This window comes from Rhyacophila brunnea, unplaced genomic scaffold, assembly GCF_057557595.1.
Source record: "Rhyacophila brunnea isolate RB1 unplaced genomic scaffold, BYU_Rbru_1.0 scaffold_266, whole genome shotgun sequence".
NCBI lineage: Eukaryota > Metazoa > Arthropoda > Insecta > Trichoptera > Rhyacophilidae > Rhyacophila > Rhyacophila brunnea.
This window is the reverse complement of record NW_028232931.1, coordinates 1-23,172: the sequence shown is the minus strand read 5'-3', so window position 1 is coordinate 23,172 and position 23,172 is coordinate 1. Positions and strand designations below refer to the sequence as shown.

Below are 23,172 nucleotides of genomic sequence, written 5' to 3'. Positions count from 1 at the left end.
GCCCCAGCCAATGGTATGCGGCCGGTTCGGTCATTTAGAAAGCGCAGCGCAACAAGGGCCAGCCTCTGAAGGCCAAAGTCCCTTAGAAAGTCGCTTAGTAAACGACGTACGTGCCAGCGGGATAATCTGACGCCCACCCAGAATCAACAAACTCCACACCACCGTATTTCATGACGTGTAATTAACTTTATTTCAGAGTGAGTTAGTTATTATGTGTTTACATTTTTTAAGTTTTTTAGTTTAGTTCAGAAGCGATCTGTGCACCCTTTCATCGTATCCAAGCAGCTCATGCAGCCTCATCAGTTATCACTCCAATTGGACCTGACTCGACTATGCACAACTGATGCATCAATTCTCAATCGATGCAAGAGTTACAAGCTGCCGCCTTTAAATCAACCCAAACGAACTCCATTTTATTGGACGACTGATAAATACTATCCACACTATTTGTATACAAATCTTGGACAAACACAGTAGTACTGGACAAACAAGATTATGAGCTAATAAAAACGTGGTAAAAATAACTGCACTGTGATCGAATAAATATATATCTTTAATAAATAGTACATTAAATTTAATAATACATCTCGAAAATGGAAGCAAACATAATTATTATGTGAATTTATGTATCAGTCATTTTCTTAAGAGACCTACATTAACTACATAATAAATGGGACAAATTCCCAAGAAATTAGAAATACCATTCAAAGACGACATAATCTTCTGGGAAAAAACATAGTGAATATAGAACACTTTCGGTAATATTAAAAATAACAGTAGGTACATTGCATTGCGAGCATGTTTGAAAATTAAATATTACGTCAGTAACTTAATACTGAAATAAGAAAATTAGTAGTAGGAAATTAATCATAAATCACTGGAATTGTTAAAGATCATGTAAGCCGATTTCGTTCTGAAGTAAGCAGTGGATCTATTCGAAGGCGGACTAGACGTCGCGGGATATTTTGAATTTCTCAAAATTGATCTAGTACTTGCTTAAAAGGTCTGTCTCTGCGTCGTAGGTGTGGGTAGATCATCATCTCGGGTGAGATTCGAGGCCTATCTGTTAGGCTGCAAATCGAAGAATATGAAGTATTAAGATATTTCTGTAGAATACAGAAAAAATTCCTAGATGACTTAATGCGGTGCAAAATATTGAAGCTGAATTTCTTATAATTCATATTAGGGCCATGGATCAGTGGATGGACTTTTCAGTGCACCGGCGGCGTATACATTAAGACAACTGACAAATTGGATAAAAAAATATTTACCGATTCAGGACTCGAGCTGAAGTCGACGGTTCATTCATTCATTTTTGTTTTTACAAAAAATTAAAAACAATGTGTTCTTGCCAGACCCATGATTCAAACCTGGGTCTATGACACTATAGGCCGACATGTAAGCCGCTAATTCTAAATAAATGGGTATTTATAGTGCGCCACTTGTAATCATCCAATGCGCTACCGTTAGATAGTCAATTCAATAGTCATTCAAAATGTTCTCACATTTCCTGGGATGCATGGGAATTTATATGGCTTTTAATCGTTAGCTCCGGATAGTCCTCCTCAGGTAGGTTTTGACCAAAAAATGGCATTTCTTCCCTGGTACGAGCGTTTTATTTTCGCAATGTAATCTCGGAAATGTCATGTCTGAAAGAATAAACAAACCCAATGATAGAAATGAATCATACGCATGCATTAAGGCCGGGAATATACGGGCAACTTCGTGTTGCTGCTGCTGGCAGCAAATGTGTCAGCGGGAGCTGGAGTTTACGAACGAATCTCAACTCATAACCAAAATGAATGTTGAAGGAGAAGCTGTGTTGTTTATGAAAGTGTTGTTGCTTGTGCTTTTAGTACGTAAAAGAAGACATAGAAAAACTCGCAGATTTTGGATCTATTTATGCAACTACAGCAGGATGAAGATAAATTTTTCAATTATTTTAGAATGTCAACTTCGTCCTTTGATGAATTGGTTAACATTTTGAAAAGTAAAATATGTAAGAAAAACACCAACATGAGGAAAAGTATTACACTTGAGAAAAGGATTGCATCCACTTTAAGGTAAGCAAAACAAAATGTTGAATATGAAATTGTTTAATATGAATCAAAACTTTCAACTGTCGTTCTCAACTCACGCCCGGGCAAAAACGTCATGGTGAAACAGAAGACAATTAAAAAATATATTATTTGCCTTGTTAGCATGGTATTTGTGTTAAAAATAATGCAATAGACATACTTGCTTAACTCTAGGGTTTTAAAAATGTATATTTTAGACCTTTTTTAAGATGCATTGTTTTAAAATAGGGTAACCAACAGTTATTATACTAACAGTTAATCTTGTTTTATTTTCATAACCTTTTTCATAATTCTTAAGATATGTAGGTACATCGTTCTTAAGTAGGTACCTACCTTCAATATACAAACACTACAGAAAAATACTTTTTATGTTATTTAAATTTGCAGATAATTTAATGGTACTTGAACAAAGTGTTTTAACAGAAAAATTAATATTCAGGAATATCTGATCAATATTTTTAATTGCACACTAGACGAACTTAATTGATTTAACGTATGCAATGTACATCCAAAAGAAATCTAACAGTTAAAAATAAATTTTAAGTAATAAGTAATTTTAAGTTGTGTAGGTAACGCCGTCATTACCATAGAATTATAGAATAGTTTATCGAAATAATTGGAGATGTAATTTCTGTATTTACTGAAATAAATAACATTGCAAGTTATTGCAATCCAACTAATTATATGTACATAACGATGGTGTATCACACTAAAATGAATATAAAAAAGTTAGACCACCAATAGAAAAATAATTAACAAATATGGTCTCATACTTTTGTGTGGTCACCCGAGTGACCCTTTTTTTATCAAACAAATTATTTGATTTGAAAACCGCATGCTGAAAAGTCCTATAACTCTATGGTCCATGGTCTAATGGTCCATCTATGGTCTAAGCTTCTACATGCCCAGTCCTGGTTTAACTTATATACTTTATTTTATCATTGTTACTTAACCTAACTTAACCTATTAAAAATATATGTGAATACAGAAGAATCCTCAGAATGCGTAGAAATTGAATCGGGAGATACAGCATTACACATTGTAGAATTTTAGAAGAGGATTTACTTCAGATTGTGTGGTCATTTTGAGCGTTTGTTGTGATAACGTTGAAGGACCAGCTAGGGGACCCGTGTAAAATCCATAAAATTGTCTTTCGTAAGGAAATGGGGGACATACAGATAGGATTTTTTATTATTTAAGGACATTTACTATGTCTGCTTTGGCATTGAATCGGAATTCTTCCGTAATTTTTTTAAATTCCAAACATATTGATAAAAAAAATAGTTTGTCAGGATCCGCTTCACAGTCATTTGTATTTTTGCTCGCAGCTAATATCTGTTCCGATAATTTGTCTATTAAAGCGCTGGCTGCCTCCCTGCCTGCAGTTTTTTGTTTTTTTCGATTTATGTGGTTTTTGCTCGTTGATCTTTCCTTAGCAGTGTCATTAATTTATTCAGATATTATGTCATCCAAACTATCACACGAATGTGGTCTTTCCTCATATAACAGTTTCAAAAAGGTCAACTGTTGAAAATAAACATATTGTTTAACTTTTGAAGCAGCTGAACCACTTTTAACGTTTTTAATTTTTTTTGAGTATCTGCTGTAGCAATCCCTTAGCATTTTCCATTTTTTTTTAAGTGCCGCAGCTGTAATAATAGAAAAAATGTTACATTTTTATAGAACCATATAGATAAGATACTTATATTTATATCTATTATAAATCGAAAAAAGATGTTTGGTTGTTGTACCTAATAAACACGCGCGTTAACATCATTTCTCACGCCCTACTTCAATTATAGTTTATCAATTTATGGCTACGGTCGTATGTAGTAGCTTAACCACTGGGGAATGCCAAAAGAAATGGCGGATTTCAAAAAAACACTACCTTATCCTTAGGTCAATAATTATTATAAAGCAATCATTATTCGTAGGATGTTTATCTCACTTGAATGGTCAAAGACATAGCTTATAATTAGTATCTTTATAATTATCTTCGAATGTGTTAATCTTGACCATTTTTTTAATAACAAAATGCCTAATTCTTGTCAAATTTGGGATCACAGAGATTATCAATATAATTTTTTATCGTAAATATTTCACTATAATAATGTCGATATAAATTATACTGATGGTTTTATAAATGCGTTTAAAAATTAATAAATGTAAAAAATCTTAACACCACTGCACATTTATGTACTGAAATATGACTATTTTCTAAAACATTAGAGCGAGAGGTTTAAAAGAATAAATGTTTAAAATAAATATAAAGGAAATAAGGCTTCAAAATTATATAAATAGATTATCTACAACGTTTAAGGAATGTCCAGGATCATGCTTTGAAAATAAAAAAAAGCTCCATTTTGACCCACACTGAGCACGTCCGCCCTTAAGAAAAATTTAACATAAACGTAAAAATCTCCGTTCGAAAAAGATGTTCGACGTATGTCACGAATAGGCGGATCATGTCTACAATGGATATATTTATCTTCATTGTTGTCATTTAAAATGAAGGAGAAATTTGTCAAAGGTTGCTTGAAACTGGATTAATGATTTTGAATTGAATTTGAATGAATTTAATGAAATTGGCTCATTCACCTGTAAGTAATGAAATTTTGTACTATTTGATATTGAAACATCAAATAAAGGATTTTGTAGGTACAGGAAAACAAATTCTTATGCTAAATATGTGGAAAGTGGAACTGTCATTCATAAAAATGCAGTGGATGGAAAAACAACAAAGAATAATTTGAGGTTATGATAAGTGAAATGAAAACTGTGTGCAGTGTTACCATGTCTACTGAAATTTCAGTAGATCTACTGATATTTCTTGATATTTTTGACAATATACTGAATCTACTGGTATTTTATGAAATCTACTGATATTGCTTCCTTCCATAAAATTCTCTTCTTCTTCTTCTTCTTTGTCCATATCCGCCCCTTAACTGGAGCATATGGACACCACGCGGCGCCTCCAAGAATCCCTGGCCCTTGCCAGTCTTCTTGCTTCGTTCCAGGTCAAACCAGCATCCTGTAGCTCCGCCGTATACACTCTATAGATAGTATTTAACGGCCTTCCAGGACGCCGGAATCCGGTCGGCTTGAAGAACAGGCAAGCCAGGTTGAGGTTCTCTTCTGGCATTCGCAGCACGTGGCCGAGCTATGTCCAACGTGTCCTCTTCACTCTCAGTGTGATGTGAGGCTGCTTGGTGGGTTCTCTTATCTCCTCGCTGCTCCTAAAGTCAAACCACCGCACACTCAGTATCCGTCGCAAACATCTGTTTTCGAAGCTCAGTATATGGTTGCTCTGAGCCTTCGTAAGGTGCCATGATTCGCTACCGTAAAGCAGCACCGTCAGAATGCAAGCGTCAAATAAGCGGAATTTGGTTTTGACTGAGTACAATCGTGAGTCCCAGACATTTCACATCGAGTTGAATCTTGCTCCGGCCATTCCCATTCGGATAGCGAGCTCTTTCTGCAAAATGCCACCTCCCATAATGTGTACCCTCAGGTACGTGAAGCTGTCGACGCTCTCGATGTTTTGTCCATCGCTAATTAGATGGAAATCTGGATAAGGACAGGTGCTATTACACAAAACGTTGGTTTTCCTCATGTTGATTTTCAAACCAATGCGAGATGAGTTGTTATGCAACCTGTCAATTGTCTCTTGAATGGCCTCGATTGAGTTGTCCAATAGGACAGCGTCATCGGCGTATTTCAGGTCGCATAGCTTGTCTAATTCTGACACAGCATTCGCTATTCTCGTGCAGGCATTTGATTATGGCAATGATCTTGGGAGGGATCCCGTATGTTCCTAGTATCTTCCAGAGGGAGGGGCGGAGCGGACTGTCGAACGCCTTCTCATAATCCACAAAGCAGCAATCCATCGGACTGTTCAATTCATGGCTCTGCAGGAGAAGACATCGAAGGTTGTGGATTGTGTACACGCTCGACCAGGTAGAAACCCGGCCTATGTTTTACCTGAGGACGGGCATTATTGGGTCCCTTATTCTCATCAAGAGGATGTTTGCCAAAATTTTTCCCATAACACAGAGTAACGTAATGCCTCGGTAATTGTCGAAGCTAAGAGGGTCACCTTTTTTATGAAGTGTGATGATTTTAAAAGGTGATTGACAAAATTGATAACATGCGACCCGTGGCGAAATGCGAAATTTTTCACATAAAAAAAAAATAGGCCGACCATGAAAAACTGGTAACTTGCGGCCCGCGGCAAAATATTTCTCGTCTAAATTGAGAAACAGAAATCTACTGATATTTCGTCCAATATACTGAATCTTTTTTCCACATTCTACTCAAATTTCAAATTTTGTCACATGAAGCGACATGGACGCGACGTAATGTAAGCTAAGCAAGGAAATAATCTCAGACCAAACCATATAGAATTGTAGATTTAGACATCATGTAGATTTCCAATTAGCAAGGATGTCCGCCAAAGGTGACACAATTTCACCCAAACTATTTACATCCACTCTAGAAGATATATTTAGACGCATCGACTGGGAGAAGAGAGGAATCCTCATCAACGGAGAGTACCTCAGTCACCTGCGCTTTGCAGACGACATTGTTGTCTTTGCGGAAACTCAAGAAGAACTCCAGGGCATGATGCAAGAGCTCGCAAATAAAAGTTTGAAAGTAGGTTTAAAGATTAATGTCTCAACGACAAAAGTAATGATAAACCACTTTGCTGCTCCAAAAGGGATCTTCATCAACGGCAATCAAATCGAGAGGATCAACAGCTATGTCTACCTCGGACAGCAAATGTCTGTAGATGGAGGCATAGATGACGAGATTGCTCGAAGAGCCAAGCTTGCATGGAGTGCATTCAGGCGCTTAAGTAATATCTTCAAGAGCGACCTTCTAATATGCCTGAAGCGTAACATATTCAACCAACGTGTGCTACCAGTGCTAACGTATGCTTGCAAAACATGGAGTTGCTCAACGTGGCATGGAAAGGTGCATGTTGGGCATAACGCGTAAGGACCACAGAAAAAACCAATGGATAAGGAAGCAAGCAAGAGTGAGAGATATGATAGAGGTCAGCAAATTGATGAAATGGCGGTGGGCCGGACATATCGCACGGCGAACGGACAACTGCTGGATGAATACAGTCATTCAGTGGTACTCGAGGGACACTAAGCGGCCACGCCCCAAAACCCGCTGGATTGACGAACTTGTCAGGTTTGGTGGAAGTACGTGGCAGAGAAAAGCAAGGAACCGGAAGAGTGGAGGGAGCTGGGGGAGGCCTGAAAATATATATATAAAAATATAGAATACAAACTGTTTATGCAGTACTTACAAGTGGAAAGCAATCGCATGTTCCTAGATGTATTTTGACATCGTTTTACCGAACAACATATATACCTATAGGTATATTTTCCGAGTTTCTTGGAGATGTTTGACTGCCGTTTTGGCCATGCACTTGGTAAAACATTCCTCAATAAAATCGTTCGGCAGAATGATACGAAAGGTGAAACAATATTTGATGATGTCATTTCATTTGACCAGTCGCCAAAAATCTTAGTGAGTTAATAAAATCAAAGGTTTTGTTAACTGTTATTGTTTTGTCGAAATGTCAAAATAAGCGGACATCATAGACTAGTATACCTATATTCCAAAACTATGTCTATGGTTTTCTGAAACTTTACAATATTTTTAGGTAGGAGGTAAAAAAATCTATCGGAAGAAGGAAACATATTTAAATAGAAAATTTGACAAGTGATGATAGTGGGTAAATTATAATATTAAAATTATAATTTATTATTAATAATTATTCATGATGTCTCGCAAATATTTTTGTTTATTACCACAATGCTCTATTTATTGTCTATTGCTTGAAAAATGAAAACAAAGAACTGTCAGATGTCAGTTTGACAATTGATATTGTCGAGGCGGGTCGATCTGTGTGCACTTTATACTTTTTACTTGATTTATATTATTAAATAATGCAAAGAGCAAGGAATTTTCCTGAATTAGAACGGGTAAGCGAAAAAACTTTTGTAATAATTAATTGCATACATTTATTTTGATTCTTAATTAATACACAAGTATTTTTTTGACGATTTTGTATTTTTCTAAGATTGTAAAAGACATTTAGAAGTAAATTAGTAAGATTATTTAGAATGTCAGTTTCTGTAGCATAACAGTGTTCCGTAACTTAGCGTAAATACTTAATTATGTTACCGAATCAGTGAAATTCATATTTGAAATTTGTCTCCCGTTAAGTAAAAAATACCACGCATAACTAAATTTGTATTTTTCTTTATTTTCAGAGCAGTGCCAATGACGCACTCCAAAGACGGGGAAGAGCGCCGGCCAGAGACGTGGTCCGCGACCAGCCGGATGTGATGGTCAACGACCAGCCCCTCCGTGACCAGCCCCTTGCAGACCAGCCCCTCGCAGATCAGCCCCTCGCAGAGTCGCCATCGCCAGTAAGCAATTTTCTATATATGTTTTCTAATATATTTATGTAGGTTTTTTAACAACAATCCTAATGTTGTTTATTAAGCATTTTCTGTTCCATTTATGGCAGAATTTAATATCTATATTTTGTGACGGTGCCTGTGATTTTTTTTCTGTAAAATGTCATTCAAACTTAAACCGTATTATTGTGGTACTATAATTTTTTCACTGCTAAAAATCTATTTTTCTTTATTTTCAGAACCGTGTGGCGAGTATGATCCATTATTGGGAAGGATTAGGGGCCAGAGGGGTGGTGGAGCTGATGATGCGACACCAACCGGCATCGCCACAGGTGGTTACAAGGGAAGTACTGCCCCCCCCTGAAGAACCACAGCCACGGGTAGTTCTGATGGATAATATAGAGGAACAGCAAGGGGAAGTACAACCCCACCCCGGAGAGCCACAGCCATTGGTGGCGAGGGTAAGCAATTTTTTAAAATTAAATATATATAAGTAGTTTTTTTTTAGAAGTTATACTTCTTTAGGCGCGTTTGGGAAAACAGGTCAGAGTGTATTTTTGGCGTGTGACACGCTGATGTAACACATAATTTATTTTGTTTGTATTATAATTTATATTGCATTCGGGTTGCGTAATGCTTTGAAATATTTATCGTTGTGTTAAGCGGATTCAACTTTGTTTCTGTTATTTTTAATATAATTTATATTTTTATTCGAAAACAAATATTGGTGTGCCGTCTTGAAAGTTAAATCCGAATGAAAATAGTATTGGTGAAAATTATCTATCACACGATAGCCGGGTAATCAAAGATAGTCATCATGTTCGTTTAGAGCAGGGGTTGACAAACTTTTTCGTCAAAGGGACAATTTTTTGAACAAAATTAGTATTGTTTTTTAAACATTTAAAGCCCCATCGCCATATTATTATCGTATGTGTAGTTTGCAATACTTATTTTTTCTACCCCCCCCACTGCTGGACTATGAAATTTGTTATGTAACCAAATTATCATCTTGAGAGTCTATACTACTTATATAATTATTATTTCCTATGTGAATCTTGTAAATAAGGTCACTTGCGATGCATATAATATATAATATATATTAGCAATTGTGTTTGTGCAACTACATATTTTAAAGTTAATTTGTTTTATTATAGTTGGTTTAACACTTTTACCTGGCTTATTATATTCTATGAATACTGTGAAAATGTACTTAAGAATAAGAGGTATTGATTACTTTTTTCTTTTCTTTTGAGCATGTCCGATCCCGATAGGATCATAATTATGGACCTCCACAGAGTGGAGGTTTGTATTAACAGATTTTGTTTTTACGAGAAATTGATGTAAGCCAATTGTAACTTATTTATAAACACTGACTTCAAACACAAATTGAAAAACAATATGTGAATTTGCCAGTCCCAGGATTTGAACCTGGGACCCCACGACATCACATATAAACCGCTCGGCCAATGTAGGTGCATTACTAAGCTATAAAATATAGGTACGCAATTCAATGCAACCCCTGCCGTGTCAATATCTAAAATATTAATTTGAGTATCTCACGATGAATGGATGCCGAAGATGCATCTCGATTTAGTAATTTTATAGTACTTCATACCCTCATTTTGGTTGAGGTGATTTGAGACCAAAAAGCAACCCAAAACCTATTTCTAACACAACCTACTAAAAAACACCCAAAACCTTAAACCAGTCTTTCTCAAAGTGGGCGATAACTCCCCCTTTTGGGCGCAGGAGGCTTTCAGGGGGCAGAAGGCTCAAAGAAAATTAGGGGGTGTTAATGAAATCTAGAAGGACAGAATCAGCTCTTGAAGTATCTCCACGATGATTTTAAGGAATGATTCCAGGACATTTTAAACATGGACATACCAGACCGGGTGTTGGATAATTTTTCAAATGTCACCACAGCAGGATCATTCCAGTTAGAAGAACTTATGGAATTGACGAGGAATTAAAAATTAAATTCAAGAATGGCTACTAAGAATTTTAAGGCTGCTGAAGCGAATCTCTCAACCTAGGTTATGGTCGGTTGTTCAACAATTACCGATAGCATTCCCATCGTCGTATTTATGTGAATGTGAATTTAGTGCTGTAGGAAAGTTGCTAATTAAATTAAAAAGACAAATTGGCTGTAAGTTACTGAACGCGACTTACGGCTGTTTAAAGTGAATTCGAACCTGATATTAACAAACTCGTCGGAATGCACCAGATTCATCCTTCACATTAGATAAGTTTTAAATTCAAAACCTGCTTTTAATATTGATAAAAATACTTCTAAATATGATTATCTCAGAAATAGGATGAGATAAAAATTATATTTGCAATAACTGTTTTTAAGATATGCAACAGATGGTAGTTTAAAAAGGTAAGTTAAAAAATATGGGGGGCACTAGATTTAAAAAAAATCTCAAAGTACTTAATAAGTTTGAGAACCTGTGCCTTAGACTATAGATCATGGGTGGCCAACCTTTTCAGCAGCCGGGCCAGTTTCTAAAAATGAGATTTCCTACCGGGCCGCATAACCGATTTTTTTATTATACCAAACAAAGAAGAAATATATATTAATAAAATAAAACAAAAATTAGAATCAAGCATATTTATTAGATACTTTTTTTAAATAATAAAAATTAAACAAAATAGGTAATATAAAAATAATAAATTTTAGTGATAAGTTTGATTTTGTGTGGCAGAACTAACTGCATCAATATCGATATCAGGGAGGTTGTTCCTACACGCAAACAGTTTTCCAAATGTACATCAGTGATTCGTGTTCTCACTCGGGATTTGATATGCTTCATCCGACTAAAAAGTTGTTCACACGTGTAAGTGTTTCCAAATAGCGAAGTCATTATTATAGCATGTTTTGTAAAATGCAGAATATTTCTCCTTGTCCAAATATGTTTTGTAAAACTCTTCCAAACCAACCTGATGGAATTTCTCCTTTAACTGTTCATCGCAACATATTTCATAATGTTCCATTTGTAAATTTCCCGGCAATAAATTCACGTCTACGGAGAATGGCGTTGCAAATGCAGCAAAAACCACACCGTGCTTTTTAAAATCTTGATCCAATATCGAATCTCAATTTGCGAAATTAGCACATCTAGCGGCAGCATTTAATATTATTTTAATTTTCGCACTGCTCCACGGGCCACGGGTTGGCCACCCATGCTATAGATACATCCCAAAACCTAAAACAACCTACTTATGTTGGGAGTATTATAAAATTTCCCTCGATTTTTCATAATCCTACAAATATTCTGATTTTCGCAATATGTCGACAAAATGACAGATACGAAATATCCGTACCTACCGACGAAAAGAATAATAATATGTAATTGTATGTAATATTATAGTTTTCAGGTTAGATCAGTGTTGCCATATTTTGAAAGTGGAATTATAGTACAGAGCCTCCAAAATTATAGTATTTGGGGATAAAATATAGTACGCGTTGTCATCTGTTGAAAATGAAAATTTTCCTAATTTTTCATAGTCGGCTCGTTTTTATTAGGAGAAATATTTCGCCGCGGGCCGCATGTTCCATATTTTTCATAGTCGGCTTGTTTTTTTTAGGAAAAATATTTCGTCGCGGGCCGCAGGTTCCCAATTTTTCATAGTCGGCTTGTTTTTTTAGGAAAAATATTTCGTCGCGGGCCGCAGGTTCCCAATTTTTCATGGTCGGCTTGTTTTTTTTAGGACCGCAGATTCCCAGATTTTTCATAATCGGCTTGTTTTTTTAGGAAAAATATTTTGCCGCGGGCCGCAGATTTCCAAATTTTCGAAGACTACTCGATTGCGAAATGGCAAATGCAAAATTATAGTACTTTTATATTAAATTATAGTACGATTTTCAAAATTATAGTATTTTGGGCGTACTATACCTATTTTATATCGTACATAGTACGCGGACCAAAATTATAGTACAAATACTATAATTATAGTACGGTTGGCAACACTGGGTTAGATTCTATCTTGACAATAACAACCATAGACTAATATGACAACCATAGACAATATGATAGAAAATATTTGTGAATATTCATAGGTTGTTTATTTATTTTAGGTTCATTTTCAAAACATCGATTTTTCTAAAAAAAAATTAAAACACGTTAAACTTGAAATCCATCCTAATTATATCGGATCTAGTTTAGGTATTCACAATAATAAATAGTTAAATAGTGAGAAGATTTAATAAACACAATTTTAATGATACACATGCAATAACATAATATGTTTTATATTATTATGATACCTAGGTAGGTATATACGACATTAAAAAGATACATAAAGTACCTACGCCCAAAATAATATAATTTTGAATATCGGAAAAAAGATTTTTAAAGATTTCATATCTATAACAAACATTTTCGTACCATAATTAAATTTGGTGCAAAGTATTATGTAAAATAGAATTTGTTCGAAAGAGGTCAAAAGAAAGCACTTGACTAGCCATAAAAAGAATAAAAGTGACCAGTAATAAATTTTACTATTTAGCCATTTAAATAAATTTTGGTGGGTTTGGATTGAATTTGAAAATAGAACACATTATAAATTTTTCTTTCTCTGTTTGATCTGGTGTCCATTGCTGCTATTCTATTGAAAGTGGGTAAAATTGAGATTAATAATAGATTATATTATCAATTTTTGTTTAATTGCAGTTATTTAGTACAATAATTACTATTACTACCAGCATTGCAAATAAAAATGTTGTAAATTTGACAGGATTTCACAGAATACCACTTTAAATATTTACCCACTCATTGATTTTGGAGGGAAATGTTTTGCACAATTATAATGGTTGATATTATACCTAATATTTTATTATCTATGTAGAAATTAGCATTGGGAGGAAAATAGTGGGTCTATTCAGTTTTGCTCTAAGGCTTCCTTCCTACTTAGTTTTAATGTTCAAATAAAGTTTTGATGGCACTAGGTAGTATTGTGAGATAAAATTGCTGCAAAACAACATTTCTTACAACATTGTTAACTCTATAGTTTCGATTTCTCTACCTAGATGTATGTAGAAACGTCATCAATTTATACTGATTCTGATTTGCTGAATTAATTTTATAAAATTACTTAATTTTTCCATTGTTTAATTATTATAATTGTATGACTTTTGCGTATTATCTAAGGTCAATAGTTAAAGTTTGTTGTAATTAGGTATGACTCCTTTAGCATAGTAGACTATGTGCGTGGGCACGATATACGAGAGATGCAGGTTCGATTCCTGCGGGGTGTCTTATTAGAGTCAATGTTGTGCAATTTTTCTGAAAATTTGTTATGTACAGATAGATGTTGTACCAAAATTATCCTATCTATCAGGCCCTAATCATAATTAGAAATGAAAATGAGCACAACTAGAAAACGGTTTTATTTATATCGAAGATCTAAAGCTTAAACCGATATACATAAATAAAAAGAATGTTAAAGTTAAACATATTATAACTTTGAATTATCAAAAAAATCTTCCTACAACGTTCAAATAAACTGCATTTTAATGATAATAATAAAAGTGAAATTTAGCGGCCCCACGATGGCTGAGCGGCTTAAACGTTGGTTTATAATGTCGTGGGTACCAGGCTCGAATCCTGGATCTGGAAAATACACATATTGTTTTTCAATTTGTGTTTGCAGTCAGAGTATGGACCTAATTGGTTGAGCAAATGGTTAACATCCATTTCTCGTAAAAACAAAAAACCGTTAATAAAAACCTCTACTCTGTGGAGGCCATATGATCTTATTAAGTGAAGTAGTAGTAGTAATAAACATTATTTTAATTTTCAATGCAGCTGTGATATAAATAATAAAATTACATAACATTTATTATTTTCAAATTCACAGCACGCCAGATGTTGAGAAGAATATTTGAAGATTTTTGGTGATTAAACGAAGCCTTGGTGGACAAAACATATTGTTTTCATATTGGCAGCGCCCCAGACGTTGAGAAAAAGATTTGATGAGTCAAAGGAAGGCCGTCAAAACCCCCAACCTTGCTGAATATTCAATGAATAAGGTAATAATTTAGAAATATATTGGTTACTCCAGACACGTGCCATGATTTTGTTAAGGCGATGTCTTTACCTACCAGTGGGTCTATTCTATACTTATCAACCGCTAAAGTGATAAAGTGAAAAATATTATCAAACTTAGGGTAGGTTTGTATCAAAATATTAGCACTTATTGTAACAATTACACGAAGTTGGTTTTTATTGTTGCAATAAGTGCTATATTTTAACAGCACCTATCTTGCTGCTGTTAAAATATCGCACTTATTGGAACGATAAAAACCAACTTCGTGTAATTGTTACAATCAATGCTAATATTTTGATACAAACCAACCCTAAGTTTGATACTATTTATCACTTTAGTGTTCGATAAGTATAGAATAGATCCACAGAGGCACCTAGCGGAAAATTACGAAGCTTGTAATTTGACACATTTTTTTGATAATACACAATTTCAACTATATTAATTATTGATAAATAAATATCCGAAAACATTAAAAAGAAAAATATTTTTTATTTTAAGTCAAAGTTAAACTTACAATTCGTGGGTGGGGATGTGTCAGATAAGTCACAAATTGTCATTTTGAGATACTTATAGCAAAAACAAAGTTCAAAAAATTCCCCACATAATTATAGTTATGTTTTTTTATGAGTAACAAATCAAAGTACATGTAATTGGCTTTCAATTATATTTCTTAGAAGTATTCTAACTATTTTGTTTCATTAAAACTTAATTGGTTAAAAAAAAGGGAATTGACTTATCTGGATTTGCACAAAAAATGATTGTTGCTCCTAAAGTAATACCACCGCACATCCTGTATCTGTCGCAAACATCTGTTTTCGAAGCTCATTATACGGTTGCTCTGAGCCTTCGTAAGGTGCCATGATTCGCTACCGTAAAGCAGCACCGTCAAAATGCAAGCGTCAAATAGGCGGCATTTGGTTTTGACCGAGTACAATCGTGAGTCCCAGACATTCCGCATCGAGTTGAATATTGCTCCAGCCATTCCCATTCGGATAGCGAGCTCTTTCTGCAAAATGCTATCTCCACTGATGTGTACCCCCAGGTACTTGAAGCTGTCGACGCTCTCGATGTTTTGTCCGTCGCTAATCAGAGGGAAATCAGGACAGGTGCTATTACAAAAAACGTTGATTTTCAAAAAAACGCGAGATGAGTAGTTATGCGACCTGTCGATTGTCTCTTGAATGCCTCGATTGAGTTGTCGACTAGGACAGCGTCATCGGCGTATTCCAAGTCGCATAGCTTCACCTTGGGGGTAACAGGTATGCCTCGGTCGGGTGGTATTGACTACCGTAGAATAAAGTCAAAGAGGATGATGAAAAGAAATAGTGCAAGGACACAACCCTGTCTGACTCCGGTCGTGACCCCGAACCATTCCTTGACAGTGTCTCCAATTCTGACACAGCATTCGCTATTCTCGTGCAGGCTTTTGATTATGGCAATGATCTTGGGAGGGATCTCGTATGCTCCCAGTATCATCCAGAGGGAAGGGCGGTGCGGACTGTCGAAAGCCTTCTCATAATCCACAAAACAGCAAGCTATCGGACTGTTCAGCTCATGGCTCTGCTGGAGAAGACATCGAAGGTTGTGGATTTGGTCTGCACACACTCGACCAGGTAGAAACCCGGCCTGGTTTTTCCTGAGGACGTGCATTATTGGGTCCCTTATCCTCATCAAGAGGATGTTTGCCAAAATCTTTCCCGGAACACTGAGTAGCGTAATGTCTCGGTAATTGTCGCAGCTAAGAGGGTCACCTTTTTTATGTAGTGTGATGATTTCATCGTTCACCCAGTCCCTTGGACAGGGCTCTTCTTCCCACACCTTTGTCATCAGATGAAACATAGGGTGCAGGATTGCGCTCAGGCTGTACTTGAGGAATTTAGGATGAATCCTGTCTCCCCCCGGTGCCTTTCCGTTCTTGAGCCTTTTCACAGCCGATTATATCTCGGTGTGTCGGTCGCTCGAGGAATGTCCAAAAGTAAAGCTAAAGAAGAGAAAAGATATGTCGAAGGGATCCAAAGGGGGTGGGCGGTTCAGCACTCTGCAGAAATGATTCTTCCAAATCTTCTTGACGCATTCTACGTCAGAGTCTATTGCTCCACTGGGGCCACGAAAGGCTCCGCGAGTCGGTGGTCGCCTGCCGCAGACTTCACGGGTGATTCAGTAGAGTTTACTGGTGTCATCTGGTTGCTGCCTCCTCTGCCGCTTCAATTTCCCGGTTCATAAAATTGCGCTTGTTCAACCGCACGAATCGTTTGACTACCCTGTCTTGGGTCTGGTAGTCAGTCCGGCAGTCCTAGATTCGGTCCGGGTCTGTCTCCTCATCTATCACGCTGTGTCTTGGGGATGGTGGAGACTGCCGCGTGGAGAGAATCGTAGAAGGCATCCTTTGTCTGCGCGTCGGCATTCTCAGTTCAGGCGTAGCACTTAAAGATGGTCAAGGAGCTTCCAGGCGTCTTGAAGGAGGCACGTATCAGTCTCTCCGAGATTGGTTCCCATTTCATTATGGTGCCGGTCACTCGCCCTTCGCCCCCTGCTGTTAGCTACAGCTTATGCTGCATTGCCCGGAGGTCACCGCAGGGAGGCCAGCAGATGGGACAACTTTTGCTATGAACACATCTACTGGCGTCAATGTGTCCACTTGTGGCCGACCAGCCGTTGACCACTATTTCCGTTCAATTAAACTTTACAATCCATATTACATTAATAATAATAAATTACTGTTTAATTATGAGTCAATAATTTTGTATATTGGATACCAAAATAAAAATACTGCATCATCAGTTTGTAACAAATAATATACTATACCGTATTGTGTTCTTAAAATTTTATAATGCACGTAGATATTCACACTGTCAGCATTTTTTTGTACTGAAATGTGAATTTAGATCAGTTATTTTTGTGTGTTATAGTGGATAACAACAAAATGATGGAAAATAAATTCAGTTTTTGTGACATATTCTTAAGTTTCTTACTCTTAGTGTTCAGAAAGATGTATTATTTTATCTGGGAAAGGGACACAGGTCGAACCAAGTCAAGGTATTAACCAAGGTGACAGGGGATGTCTCCGTACGCTATTTTAATAATATGGCAAATGAAGCATTTATATGATTAAGAAATAATAGTAAATATATTGAAAAAGGGGATACTGATCATCAGTGGCGGCTCTTCTACTTTCTATGTGGTGGGGTTTAGCCATTAATTATTAAATATACATACCTACCTACTCATAATAATATGATTTTATTAATGAGGAAATAATAATTATTATAGACTAACCATTACCAGTTTTGAATAACGACATACAGCGAGCGTTTTTACTCACCTAGGGGTTATTTTATCCACTTCCCAGAATGCGTATACTAACGCTAATGCATTCACATGCTTTGTAGAACGAGATTTGTAGGTACCGCGGCGAAGTGACCCCGGTCTGCGTAAAATACACGTCAGAGATTTCTTAATTTGTACATAGGTGTCACGATGAAATAGGGCATAGTTATTTAATTTAATTAATTACTTTGATACCACATAATCATCATTATGTTATTACACAATTTACAATCATTGCTTTATTTATTTGTATAATAATAATAATAAATATCTCTATAAAATTGGGCCGGTTTAGTTGGATAAAATAAATTGAATAGTTCATTTAAACATATAATTAACTAGGTATATTATGACAATGATAAATATATCGGACGTGTATTTTTGACATGATAATGATTTGGGGATGGTCCCTACGAATCCTTAGGGTAGAGCCGCCCCTGCTGATCATTATTCTTTTTATTATTTTAAATTTCGTTTTACAACTTCTTGCCTAACCTATTTCAATAGTTTGTTTAACGGAGTGTGTATTTTACAACTTACAGGTCGTCCGACTTAATTCTCACATTAAGTCAAGCAAGTGTAACTTGCCAATTCTTTCCTTTCTGGCATTTGAGAAGTTCAAACTCATCAGAAAAGATGAATGTCGGATTGGAAAATCTCGGAAATACATGTTACATGAACAGCGTGCTACAGGCACTACATTTAACCAAAGAGTGAGTACCTACTGACACTAAATTGATTGATGTATCAAAAATGTTTGAAGCTTTGATACATTTTTAGAATTAGTTCACCAGGTTTCTTTAACCTAAATTTATAACTGATATTTTCAGAAACTTTTTTTTTTATTCAGTAAATAATTCACAAGATTAGTTAATTAGTTAACATTCTTCATTAAAAACAACTCAGAAATATACATATTACAAAAAATACGATGCTGGACAAAACTTGAACCTGCATAGATCGAATTCCAGCCAATGTGCTTTAGTAATAATTAAGCCACCTTTCTCCTACCTAATTACAATGAAATTAACTAGTAGTCATACTGCTGAAGCGCTTTACATTGACGTCTGACTTGTGGTTTGAGTCAAGGTACCAATAATACTTTGATTACTTGGCAGTGTCAGGAATCTCCAAATCTAAGTCTTAACATACATGGACTTGCTAATAGTAGTTTAATAATGAGTGAATCACAAGATTTGAGAATTTGACATTCTTTATTGAAGACACCTGATGCATCAATACTTCAAAAACAAGTGTTGCAAGACTGAAATTTTGAGACATTTCTGACGCTGGCTAGTTATTAAGCTAAGTACCTATTATTGGTATCTTGATTCAAACCACAAAAGTCAGTTGCCATGTCTTTTTCTAATATGTATATTTGTGAGGTGTTTCAAATTAGAATCAGAGGTGCACTTAACTAAAGTTACAAGTATCGGCACACAAACAATATTGACAAGGCAGTATGTATGTTCATAAATATAATAATATCATTTTTATAACTTGCCAGAACATCAGAATAATAAATTCATAATAGCCATTGTTAATGTAATGTAGATTTCTGATACCCGCCATTGACTTGCGGATTTGCATTATTAAAGTCTGACGAGTCCCACTTTGCACATCACTAGTTACCCCAATGATTTCATTAAATTAATGCGATAAAAAGTTTGCCACTATTTTAAATTATTGCGCGTGTTTTTAAACCTTGTAACTGTGTGTCAATCAATGTATTGTATAGTAAATAAATAAATATTGTTATAGTTACTGTAGTGTAGTGGCGAGGGATAGAGACAGGCTCTTAAGATTGGCATAAACAGTGCATAGTAAACTATGCACTATTTTTGTCGACTCGCCCTTGGCATATCTAAATTATTATCGTTTGGTTAGACAGGTTTAATTGAATTTTAAAAACTAACCAGCACCATATGCAAATTATATTCTTAGTTCAATGAAAACAAATACGTGTGACTGACAAAGTATAGTGTGAACTATTTATGTCAAATCTTAACAGCCTACCTCCACCCCTCGCCACTGCTGTTATGTGATTTTATGGTGCTCAGCATAGCTTCCGATTTGTTCGAAGTACAGCTTAGAACAGCGATGGCGAACCATTTTCTGCTGGTGGACCCTGCGGTTCTATTTTAGCAGACATGTTTACCGTTATGAAATTGTATACTTAAAAATTTTGTGGTCACTATTCATGGGTGCACGTGCCGGTGTTAAATTTAGTGTTAACAGTACACACAACTATTAAACATTTACCACTCTGGAATAATATTAAGACGGGATATGATCATAAATCAAGACTGGGCCCATTGTTGCTAATTTCTTCTGCGCGCATATGCGAGACCATGCTAGGACTAGCGAAACTAATGAAAAAGCAGCATGCGCCGATTTGACATTTGCTATTCTACCTGTACTTTGTTTCGAGTGAAATTTGTTACATGTGACAACAGATGTGTTTTTTCTACCAAAAATGTCACACCAATACTAAAATAGTGTAAAACTATTAGTGGCCAAGTTGAGTAAATTAACATCAAAAGACCTACACAATTTCTTGTAAACTCTGCATACCTAGGTACTTGTTTTTAACATTAGGTAGGTGTATCTATATATTATAATGAGGTCTCATTTTAAAATTAATCTTTATTACCTACTAATAACTATATGAAAATATTGATAGGTAGGTAAGTAGGTTTTATTGAAGTTAAGATTTTGTGATATTATCGTATTATTTTGTTTAATTATGTAAAAACAATTTAACTGTGTAGAAATAAATATCATTTTAATTTGATTATGCATTTAATCAAAACTTTATTAATTGTATTTAATATCTTTCTTCAATTATTTTATTGTATTTTCTACTTACGTAAATTATTGGCAGGCGGGATAATTTTTTTTGTTTTCATATTTTTGTTACGCCAAAGAAGTATAACTTCTAACGCGCATACATAAGTAGGTACACACACCGATTTTAATAAATTAGAAAAATAGTGATCTTTCATGTACCTTTTGTTAAAAAAATATTTTTCAAATGCTTGTATGAAAAATATTCATTACACTCGCCAGCCATCATCATGTGTTTTCACAGCAATATGCTAGGTATCTCTGTTGCTACCTACCAATTTAATGCGTTTTGATAGGCCAGTGGCAACTATATAATATATAGCCGAAAAGCATGACTGGTCGCTATCAGTTTACCAATATATATTTATCAATAATATATAATTTATCAAGTCTTTTGTATGTCTATTAAGTTGCATGGATAAAATTTGTATGTGCCATTTAAAACATATTTAGTGCTAACACCGCGACTGGCGCGTTTGGAGCAGTTGGCCATTAGATGTAATTAACGTGTTATTTAAATGTGGTAATTAAAAGGTCAGCAGTGATTGTGTTAACGTGGATGCATACAGTAAACGAGGTATGAGATATACAACAACAGAAATGAACTGTCATACACGCATGCTTGCCATAGTTTATAGATTGCGTTGCAAACTGTAAGAGCAATATGCCAGCTGGCAATATCTTGTGGTCTGCAATGAGTGCAATGTGACATTTAAAAACAACGGAATGGAGGTTGTGTATCACCTATTCAATTTAACCTATTTCCACTCTTTTTGACTGCTAAATTTAGTCAAAATTCTTTAATACTCTTATTTGCTTATAAATTGATGAATAATATTCTTTTATTTAAAGAACTGTGCAATATTTTTGGTAATGACAACAGTATTTATATTGTCATTGTTTGTTATATATTAAACTTTAAAGTGTTACTTATTTCATTTAAATATAATGGATTAAATTAAAAATAGTGTTTTGAATTTAATAAAGTAAAAGCGTATTAATTGACATTACTTTGCTGTCATTAATAGTTAATAGATATATGATGGAATAGTTAATAGATACTTGAAGACTTATTCAGGAAACTTGACTGGAATGACAAAGGGACCCATAAATGGGGAATACCTGAGTCATCTGCGCTTTGCCGATGACATAGTAATTTTCTCACAAGACTCAGAAGACCTCCAAAGCAGAATGCAGGAACTCGCTGAAGTAAGCAACAAAGTAGGTTTGAAAATAAATGTAACAAAGACGAAAGTCATGTTCAAGTGCTTTGCTGGCCAAAAAGAGATCCTCATCAATGGCACTCAGCTCGAACAGGTGAAAAGCTACATCTATCTGGGACAACAAGTGTCTATAGATGGATGTATATTTGATGAAATTGTTCGCGGAGTAAAGCTTGGCTGGAGTACTTTGCCCGCCTGAATAATGTCTTCAAAAGTGACCTTCCACTGTGCCTAAAGCGCAAAGTGTTCAACCACCAGTGTGTGCTTCCCGTGATCACATATGCGTGTGAAACATGGACCCTAAGTAAAAGAGAGATCCAGAAACTTAGAGTAGCACGACGTGGTATGGAGAGGTGCATGCTGGGCATATCGCGAAAGGATGAAAGGAAAAGATGATGATGATGATGATGATGAGATATATGATTTGGTTTACAAATAAGTTCTTGTATTGCTATTGGTTTCCGCACCGTTTGTGTTTATGATTCTTATTAATTTTGATATCCAGGTTTAGCAATTTGGTGATTATGAAGGACGATGAAGATTTGTTTGAGATATTGGGTGAATTATTTGTTTGCCTGCAATATTCGCCATATGAACAGATAAATGTAAAGCAATTCTACACACTTGCCATGCCCCCTTGGTTCATCTGGGGCCGTCAACAGGACAGCTCTGAGTTTCTCAGGTACATTTATTTCATTATTTTTTAGACCCTTTTTTTGGTCAATTACCACAAATCGATAATCATTGCCCAATATATTATTATTATAATGTAAATCAAATTGATTTTTTTTCATAAAAGTTTTCATATTCTATTGAAAGTTATCTGAGTTATAGTTATAATATTCTTAATTCAAATTTACAAATTACAAATTCAAGACATTCACAACATGATGCTTAAAAACAGAAATATATGCAGTATTAGAAAAACAGTAAGTAGGTATAAAGAGTAAATAGGTACAAAAACTATAAAGTAGATACATGGAAGTACACTGAATAAGCCAGTGGCAGGTTAATTCTGCACCTTGGGAGAACAAACAACTGATTGATGCTCCCGATTTCTAAAATAGTTGTCAGAGACATACAGGACAATATTACTAAGAATAACAAATAGCAGGGTTCTCATTTACACCATGTACAAGTCTGAAAAAAAACATGGCCAAATATAGATATCTTTTAGTGTTTAAACTACAGTATGTAAGCATACCTAAG

General features: G+C 35.3%; 1 protein-coding gene and 1 long non-coding RNA gene across 3 annotated transcripts; one reads left to right on the top strand and one right to left on the bottom strand.

Annotated features, from left to right (window-relative positions):
- Positions 1-532: 532 nt before the first annotated feature.
- LOC147068711 (uncharacterized) lies at positions 533-7,701 on the bottom strand. Its single transcript, XR_015071292.1, has 3 exons — positions 7,396-7,701; positions 1,506-3,727; positions 533-1,071 (listed from the first exon to the last, which is right to left on the bottom strand). It is a non-coding gene; the product is annotated as an uncharacterized LOC147068711 (long non-coding RNA).
- A 262-nt stretch (positions 7,702-7,963) lies between these two features.
- LOC147068710 (uncharacterized) lies at positions 7,964-22,711 on the top strand. Of its 2 annotated transcripts, XM_085951872.1 has the most exons (6): positions 7,964-8,077; positions 8,369-8,527; positions 8,758-8,979; positions 14,378-14,549; positions 18,436-18,606; positions 22,469-22,711. In XM_085951872.1, the coding sequence occupies exons 1-4, from the start codon at positions 8,042-8,044 to the stop codon at positions 14,390-14,392; spliced, it is 432 nt and encodes a 143-aa protein (XP_085807998.1). In that variant the 5' UTR covers positions 7,964-8,041; the 3' UTR covers positions 14,393-14,549; positions 18,436-18,606; positions 22,469-22,711. The 2 variants fall into 2 exon arrangements, with proteins under 2 accessions (XP_085807998.1, XP_085807997.1); XM_085951871.1 differs by lacking the exon at positions 22,469-22,711 and having other exon boundaries at positions 18,436-21,070.
- The last annotated feature ends 461 nt before the right edge of the window (positions 22,712-23,172 follow it).